This window comes from Adiantum capillus-veneris, chromosome 8, assembly GCF_014529385.1.
Source record: "Adiantum capillus-veneris isolate H3 chromosome 8, ASM1452938v2, whole genome shotgun sequence".
Classification (NCBI taxonomy): Eukaryota; Viridiplantae; Streptophyta; class Polypodiopsida; order Polypodiales; family Pteridaceae; genus Adiantum; species Adiantum capillus-veneris.
The window spans coordinates 37,362,169-37,371,690 of NC_140938.1; the positions used below are offsets into that span (position 1 = coordinate 37,362,169).

General features: G+C 43.7%; 1 protein-coding gene across 1 annotated transcript; it reads right to left on the minus strand.

Moving 5' to 3' along the window:
• Positions 1 to 2,190: 2,190 nt before the first annotated feature.
• On the minus strand, positions 2,191 to 4,165 carry LOC147451975 (aspartyl protease family protein 2-like). Its single transcript, XM_086517822.1, has one exon. It carries the CDS (start codon positions 3,685 to 3,687, stop codon positions 2,290 to 2,292), a length of 1,398 nt encoding a protein of 465 aa, XP_086373948.1. The 5' UTR covers positions 3,688 to 4,165; the 3' UTR covers positions 2,191 to 2,289.
• Between the last annotated feature and the right edge of the window lie 5,357 nt (positions 4,166 to 9,522).

Below are 9,522 nucleotides of genomic sequence, written 5' to 3' on the forward strand. Positions count from 1 at the left end.
AGAGATTTTTCTTGGGTAGTTCTTTTGAGATGCATGAGTCTCCATACCTTGCACTCGCCCTGTAGAAGAAAATAAATTACTAGTCTCTAGTTGTACCTGTACGACTTTTTGCAAGCTAAGATTACTTTGCACTTCTTGCATTGGTTGTGCAAAGTATATGATTGCATGAATGCCTTGTGCAGTCATCATGAAAAGCTATTCCTAATAAGTTCATGTCAATTTCTTGAATTAAAAAAAATCATGAATTCCTCTTGTGAGTGAAGAAGAGATCACCCACACCCGTAGTTCATGTTTGTTAATTAATCAAAATAAAGAGAAAAGTGCTACCATTGCCCTCTTTATATCACCAAATCCTTTTAGGCTTGATGATAGCTCAAAAGTGGTTAAGCCATGGACCACCCCCCAAAAGAGTCCACTATTAAGACTGCAGATTTCAAGGTGTTAAGCAATATTCTTTGCAAGATAATACATCTCTCTTATCTTGCTCAAATAACATGCTCCACTGTTCATTGTCTCCCCTTCAATTATCCTCCTTCAACAAGAAACGATTATCATAAGCTCTCATAACGATACTATTTAATTACAACTTGTAAACTAGAAATCTCGTAAATGTTGCACTTATTAATTATGATAATAATTGATCTAGAAATTGATATAGTGTAGAGGATTGGATTTTTTATACCAACCCCTTTTCCCTTCAAGATTTTTTATACTTGTAGATGAGAACTACAAGTACTTGCAATAAGATATGCTAATCTATTGCGGGCTTCATTAATCACCACACCTTGTGAAGGCTTAGAACCTCACAAATTGATAATAAATAGCTCCATTTAATCCGCTTTTCTCCTACTGTGTTGGTCTTCCTCATTCGAAGATGCAAACCAGGTAGCCTTTGAAAAATAGTTTATTATCATGATTATTCAGCTTTAATGAGAAGAGAGCTTTCTAATGATTCTAAACATGCTCTGCACACAGACAAACTCCTAGATAGAGAGAATCATAACTATTAGTACCGCAACTATTTTCTAGGGTGTTGTCCCTTTCATATTGCTAGTATTATATCATAACGTTACTTACTGTATGACCACAATCTTACAAATTTTATTAAATATTGCTAATGCCCCCAAGGCATAGTGGGGCTCGGCTCTAAGTAAGCCTCCCCAAGCTCTCCCTGCTTTAAGACATCAATTTCCAAACCTTGATCTCCAAACAATGGCTTCTCTCACAAAGTTGTACTTGGTGCTCAAGACATTTATTACCATATCTTGACTTTATACGCTCAATTTTTTACTTATGTTTGAGCTACCATCAGTGACCAATTCTATAGTCTCAATTTGAGCAAGAATTAGGTTTGTCTTGCAAGCCCTTCCTCTTTTGACACCAAACCCAACCATTTTCTCAAATTGAGACACTATAGAATTGGTCACTGATGCTTACTCTTTCTACTTAACGACCCCCTAGAAGGCACAAAGCCTCACAAAAGGAGACTTGAATTTCCAAAAGGGTTGTGTTGGGCATGTAGAAACCCAGTGCTCTACTCGCACTAGCACGCACTAGCATACAAATGGTCGTGCCTTCACTTAAATGTGCTAGTTTTAGTGCAATATAATCCATTAGTCTTTGTGTCTAGAGACTTCCATGAGTACCTTTTCACCAAATTTAGGAAAAGAAGCCTACTATACACAATAATTCACTAAGAACTTCCTTGATGAAACTACAAAGCAATACACCTCTCCTTTTATAACCCCCAAAGCACTAATATACCCAGTATTAGGGTTGCTTAGCCATATGCTTAAGTCTATACATGGTCTCCACAAAGTTTCCTATGTCCTAGCTGCTCTGTATTGGGTTGCTTTGCCACATGCTTAAGTCTCTACATTGCCTCTGCCAAGTCTCCTATGTCCCAATTTTGCCTTGTAGTGGGGTGGGATGTTTGCCACTAAGGATGTGATCATGCATGCATCAGTTATCAGCAAGATGTGATAGATGCAACTATGCCGATTTCGGCATAGTTACATATAGGACCATGCATGACGCACAGTTATTTCAAAAAGTAAGGCGGATAACTATGCGTCGTGTGACCTCTGCCTAAGGTGTCAAGCTATCTCATGTCTTCTATCAAAGAAGACCCACAACCATTGATTGTGGGCTCACAAAGCTGCAAAAAGTAATCAAACAAACAAAAGCAGAGGCAAGGAAAAAGATTTCTTGGTGGCTCATTTGGCCATAGTTTCAGAACCTTTGAAGAGAGCATGATTCATCAAAGAAGGAAAAAATGAAGAGAATTTTTCACCTTCTTGTTACACAACTTGCCTTGGCAAGCCCAATGCTGGAGGATTCGAGGTTATACTCCACCCAATAATTTTGTTGCTGATAATTGCCTATGATGTTAAAAGGTATGCTTGATTGAGAGCTGATGAAAGCCAAGCACACAACAATGCCCTTATCATCAAAGCCAGCAGGGTAGAGCACACTCTCAGGCCCAAGCTCCAGCCCTACCATGCCCGAAAAATGCATTGTTATCACCGGCACCTTCGGTAGCTCTTTGGCTCTCAAAGGCACTCGATAGCACAAATCCGATGCCGTCCCCTTTGCCGAAAATGGGTGCAGATGCTCTGTCTGCCTTGTCATTTCAGCCACCATCTCCACATGCAATGACCTCACCAGATGTGTCACCGCTGTCCCCGAGTCGAAAATCGTCCCCCCTATTTGCAATCCCGTCTGCTTCATGTTGGCCTTGATAAACCTCTTCCCTACTGAGATTCCTTCTAGCTTCACAAAGTAGTATAAATCACCTAGAGGCCCATACGGAGGTACAAGCGGTGTGTACCTCATCGCCGCCTTTGCCTTCGGCAGCGTATACTCGCCAAACAAAACTGTCCCTTGCGAGTTCAGGTTTTTGAAACGGTCGGGTAGGCAATATGCAAACCTGTTCGACAGAGTCGGATTTTCACCCAAGAGCTGTGATGTAAAAGAGAAAGGACCTGCATTGAGCCCCATGATGCCCGATGTGGGCACCGGGACGGTGTCCAGGTTGATCACAGCGCAGCCAAACACGATTGATTTTGACAATTTTCCACTTAAGTGGAAAGAATCAACCGAAACATAGCCTGCATCTACAGACCCATCTCCATATTGCAGCTGAAAAATGCAAATTCCTGTCGAATTGCTACACCCACCTGAGAATCCGAGGCTTTGGGTGCAAAGAGGCGACGCGCAGGGCACAGGCAGATAAGAAGACGACTTGTTGAAGGCGAAGGCAGGCCCGCCGGACGTGCTGCACACTCTGCATGGTTTGCATTGAGTCCATGTGAGCTCACTACCTGTATCAAGAGTAAAGATGAGATTCTGAGGAGGGCTTCCCACAGCCATGGTGAGGTAGAAGTCCCCAACATTCTCTCTCAAGTAAGAGAACCTCCCCACAATGGGCTCAGTTTTGCCCCTTGCCCTGCTTCTCCTCTGTTTCTCAATCCTGCCCCTCATTGCGAGACCTGCGGCTACAAAGTCGCGCATGGGCATCTCCTCTGGCATGTCTGTTGGGTCGGTCTCTTGGATCCGTAGGAGAGAAGATTGTGCATCTCTGTGTGTAAGTGGGAAGCTCACATAACTTGATGAGGAGGGAGGCAAGATAAACAGAGGCAAAAGGGCTAGGAGCAGAAAAGGGGCCATGGAAAGCTTCTTGTCCATGGCTGGTGTGTAACACGGAAGAGAGAGAGGCACAAAGAGACCCTTAAAGCTTATGAATGCATACAATGTACTCAGTACAAGAGGTGGTCCGTATACGTTGTTGACGCAGGGCCTCTTCAATATGACTCTGCATTGCTGACAAAAGCTAGGAGGGCTGGCGATGGTTAAAATCTACATAACTACCCATGTGGGGCGTGGGCTGAGAGAAGAGGGAGAGCTCAACTGTAGAGACAATTGTGTGTGTCATCTTAAGCTTGTTATTTGTACTCAATTTAGCAGGAAGTACAATGGGCCATGAGTTTCTTTTCAGCAAGGTTGGAAAGAAGCTGCATATTACACACTGCCGCCTGCGCCTCCTTCCCACTCTCTCTCTTCCTCTTGTCGCTCCTCTCTCTAGGATATCTGTGTCTAATTTCTCAAAGAGCGGGCGCGCACAGAGTTTGGATATTCCTCATTTTTGTATAAGATCGCTCCCGATTCGCAGATTCTAGCGCGCTACGTCTTGTTGTTCACACACACACACACACACACATTCTCTCTCTCTTTCTCTCTCTTCTCTACTCTCTACTCTCCCTCTACCAACGGCTACCTGTTATAATGACAAATGAGGAGTCTCATGACTCTGAGTCGTCGAGAGACTGACCATGGACCTCACATTCTACTGTAGTCTGTGTGTGTGTGTGTGTGTGTGTGAGAGAGAGAGAGAGAGAGAGAGAGAGAGAGAGAGAGTCTTTTGTGGGTGAAACCCTTTATATGAGAGAGAGTGAGTGCTGGGGCTCGTGCACCCGCCATCATAGCTAAGGCTTACGGGAAGCAACAACCCATCACCAATCTTTGTAATTGTCATGCACAAACTTTTCAACATGAACCACTCCTTCATTCAAAGTTCAAACTCTGCCTTTGATTGAAGTCACACAATATGTACCACTACTTCATTCTTGTTGGTCTGTTATTATAATCCATCAGAACCTCCCAAGATCCTTTTGCTTCTCCCCTTCTGGTGCAGTTTTGAAAAACGTCTGCATGGTGTTCGAACACGGGGTGATGGAAATGTATACTCTTCACAACGTGAACTGACCATTCAGCTTGTGTTCGCACTATGCCAACTCCTACGTCTGTTTAAATTAAAAAAAGAATAGTTGGCCTGGCTGGAAAGGGCTCCTTCTCTCTCACACTTCGTGCACGTAGTATGCTTGCAAGAGGAGACGCGGGCGAGGATGAGGAAGATGGAGGTGCTGACAATGGTGAGGATGCAACTGCACTCCTTTGCTGAGCCTTTGCTGCTCCTTGCCTCATGCGCCTTCGCCTTTGATACAAAGCATCTTCACAAGACTCCTCATATTCAACCATTTTCTGAAATGTGTCCGACATACTTGTGTTTTGGAAATTCTTGTGTATTGGAATGGCACTTTGATCTAATCCATTTCGTTTAAGCCCACCTCCTCATGGCACTCAAACTAAAGTTTTGCAACCGAGCAAAAATGGGTGTGATGGTCAAAGCACCTCTATATTATCTATCTATCTATAGTATAATAAAAGGGGAAGGGCTTCCGGCCCCTTCCCTTTGCCACATGTCACAAGCTCTTCAATTTGGTCGGAACATGTCTCCCCCTCTCTCTCTTTTTCTCTCTTTCGCTCCCCCTCTAGGGCTATCTCCCGCCCCGTTTACATGATTTTTAGCATCTTTATTAGCGTACGTATCGACTTACACAACTGTAATAGCCGGCTCAACCTCCAAGCCTTCTCCAATTTGAATTTTAATTGAAATGTTCAAATGTGATCCGTTGCAAACACATGTGACATAATTGCGCCTCTCTTTATCTCTCTCTCAGAGTCTTCACACTGATCAACCTCTGAAGGCAGTGACAGAGTGCTGGAGGAATTAGGCTTGCTAAGCCCCGACTGAACAACTCAGTAGAGCTTGACCTTTAGCCTAATGTTGGTGATGTCGAGAGGGGAGGGGGTTGTAGCAGCTCGGTCCACGACAGGGCTCTATATAAAATGTGTGCAACAATTAGTTCGGTAGTACCAATGTCAATGGCTGCAGGTCATGGTAGGTAACAACTCGCATTCAAAGCTTCAAAGGAGGAATCCATGAGAGGAGTGGATATATATTGAAACATGTTGGCAAGCACTCTCCAGTTCTCGCCATCTGCCTCGCCACCACGTCCGCTACATATTGGTGCCTTCTCCAGCTCCAAACCACAACTTGAGGGCTGACCTGCACCATCTAACATAGCGGGGTGCTGGAGAGACGAGATAGTAAAGATTGGATGATCGAGTGCATGATGTCTACCTCCAAGTGCTTCAAGGGGTGGAAGGGAGGTGTGCTTACAAAGGCTGGGCAAGAAGCAGTAGCGAAGAAGGTGGAGGACGCTTCAACATAGCATCAAGACCTAGCTCGCATTCCAAATCTCTCTCTCTCTCTCTCTCTCTCTCTCTCTCTCTCTCTCTCTCTCTCTCCAGGTCCATGTTTATCGTTGTGTGTGTGTGCGTGTGTGTGTGTGTCACTATCTAATGGCTTTGTTAAAGCCTTGCACATGCTCTCTCTCTCTCTCTCTCTCTCAAGCTATGCACAATCCTTTAGTGCAGATCGTCATGCTGAAATATAAACCTGGAGATGACGCCATCCTTGAGCAGGCCTTGGTTGGATGGCATGCTATCATTTTCTTGGGAGTTCTTGGCAGTGTTTGGTAAAAAAACATTTTTCCAAATATCCAAAATTCTTTTCCATGAATTTGACATGAAGATTTCATAAAATTGGGTTATTGTTTCAATTTTTTACACTATTTTCTCTATATTCAGAGGTGGAATATTTCCTTTTCCCTTTGCCCTCAATCGGCATTTTTCAAATTGAAAACAACATGATATTAAGTTGAGACACATTTTTCCAAAACACTAGTTCATGCTTTGTAGGTGTTGGTTGCGCATGTAATGTATGAAAAAAGTATCTAATAGATGTCCATGAAGCAAGCAAGGCCTCGATGTGTGTGTGTGTGTGTGTGTGTGTGTGTGAGAGAGAGAGAGAGAGAGAGAGAGAGAGAGGCGGTCCAAGGTGGGTTCATGGCGAGAGAGAGGCGGTTGAAGGTGGGTTTGCGGCCAACATCAAAGGCCCCATTTTTAAACGTTGAAAGCATGCTCTAATTGGAATCTATACTATTATTAAAGGGGGAGGGATCCCCCCCCCCCCCCCCCCCCCCCCCCCCCTCTTCGGACACGTGGCGACAGCTCTTGCCTTCAACGAGTGGGCACTAGGTCTTGAAAAGAGAGAGAGAGAGAGAGAGAGAGAGAGAGAGAGAGAGAGAGAATATTCAAAGGTCGGCTATCGTCGGTAGTGTCTCTGAATCGCCGTGCACACATAGACTCACGAGTCATGACGCATGTCTTCACTTGCTTCGAGAAATGTGTTCAAACAATTTTTTCGCTAACATTTCGCTCGAGGGATGAGTGGAGAACACATTTAGACATACATCCTCCAGCTACCCCACTCACGTTGGACTTTTACCTACATTTGCTAGCGGGCTATGAGCATTGTGCAAGGCGATAGTGGAGAATGATGAAAAGTCACTTGGAGCTACGGGCAGAGAGAAGCTGAGTGAAGTTGGTGTAGCTAGGTAAGGCGTATACACGGAGTCAGTGTGCTACACGTGGAGCAGCCAAGCGTGGTTGCAAGGAAAGAAATTAATGCCTGGAGTAGAGGGTACATTCTGGAAGAGGATATCACAAGCTCCAATGCTAGAAGCTTCTTCAAAGAGGACGGGGTTTTTGGTTCGGTTGTTGATCTGTAGGTTTTAAGGAACCGGAGCGGAGTGTGCTCACAGCTGAGGGACGAAGTCAGGGAGAGGACTAAGTGCCGCAGGGTTATTGTAGATGTCAAGTAGGATGGAGAAGTGATGTGGGCATTTGCGTAAGGAGGGCCGCGAGAAATATATTGGCGCTTACTGTAAGATCCCCAATTTTTGGTCTCTTCTAAAAATAATAAAAATAGCTTTCAATATCTATTTTGTCAAATTTTGACTTAAGATGCTTGATTGAGACAGTATTGGAAGGTTCTAAAGTTAAGAGCAAAATCGTTTCCATGTTCTAGTAGGCTAGACGAACGTTTGGTTTAGTTTTTAAAAAATCTGTTATTTTTAGCTTTATCATGCTTTTATATGCTTATAGGTGTTTTTTTGCAAAAAGCAAGGTCGAATCCTTAATTTACGTGTTCCAGGAAAGCTATGGTTCAATTTTGTAAAAATCTGCTTTTTGAGTGCTTTTCACACTATTTTTAGCTTTTCATGACTTTTAGTGCTTTTTAGTGAAAAACGAGTCCACTTTCTTATTCCAGTGGATGAGGGGAGCCCGTGGTTCAATTTTAGTTTTTTTTTATTAAAAAAAAACTATTTTTAGCTTTTCATGCTTTTTAACGGTTTTTGAAAAGCAATGTGCTTTTTATGATGACCTAAACATAAAAATATTAATTTTAGTATCCGTCGTATTTAAAATTGATCACCCGGAGCAAAAACGAGACCAAACAAGATTTTTATGGGAAGTATTTTTATAAAAAGCGGTACCGTAAATACGCCGGAGCAGTACGAGAAAATCATAATTATGTTGAAACATTATGGTGCGGCATAGTTTAGCTACGGTTTCCATTAGTTGGCCAGATAGTGTTCAATTGGCTAATTATGTTGTAAAAATTGAATGGTGAGTGGTGGGAGAGTTGACCACCAAAAGCAAAGACTTGTTTTTAGAAAACTCCCAAAAGCTGTGAAGCTATTCCAGGCAGAAGAGGTAGCACTACCTTCAGCTTGGGACACACTCCGAGCAGTCGGAGAACCTATAAATTGGCATAGAGTGCTCAGTTTTCAGTGCCGTTTGTTGTGTCTACTACCGCAAGGCTATACGTATCTATTATACGGAGTGGTGCAAGCTCTTCATCACCATCTCTATAAGCTCTGCTCTCTAGAAGAAGAAGAAGAAGAAGAAGAAGAAGGATACTCGCTCTCTACTTGCTTATTATCTTCTCTCTCGTTTCACAGTGTACGCGCTCCCCGGAAGCTTTCGTGGTGAATACCTCTATGTAGCTCTCATCACCGCTCTCTTGCGGCAAAGGAAGAAGCCTTTCGACAGCCCCTAATCGATTCTAAAGCACGGTGAGAATCTCTAAACTCCATAGCCATCATCTCTTTCTCTCTCTCTCTTTCTGAGTAGTCACCCTCTTGGTGATTTTTTTTTTCGCATATCAGTGCATGTATGGATTAACCGTGCCCTATGATTATTTCATCATGTTTAACACGTTGATTTATGCACATGATGCGTTTATGATCACGTCCGTGCATAAAAAGCGCTTTTTCGTTTCATGTCATAGAGACGGTAGGAACACTGTTTTGGTCATAAATCACAAACTGTTATGAATTAGCCCGAACCCTTTACACCAAAGATGAAACACATCATTTAGAACATTTTCTCCCTTGGATGTCATGTGAAAATCACGCACGATGTGCGCTCCTTGCCGCACTGTCGAAGCAAGGGACTTGCCAATACACCGTGTGCGAGCCACAGACGGCTCCAAGCACACAACAAGCCTAAACTAGCAAGCTCAAGAAAACAAAGGGTGTGTCACTCACCGCTCTACGCTCGCCTTCGTGGTGGATTCCTCGCCGCGATGAAGAAGAAGCTGCAGTCGTGCCGCGCTCAACCGCTTCGCCGCCGTCGTGCCTTCGTAATGCTCGATCGCACACACACTCTCCCTCTCTCTCTCTCTCTCACACACACACACACACAAGGAGGTGAAGAAGAAGAAGATGGAGATGGAGCAAGAGCACTCTTCAATTGCACAAATGAGAGAAT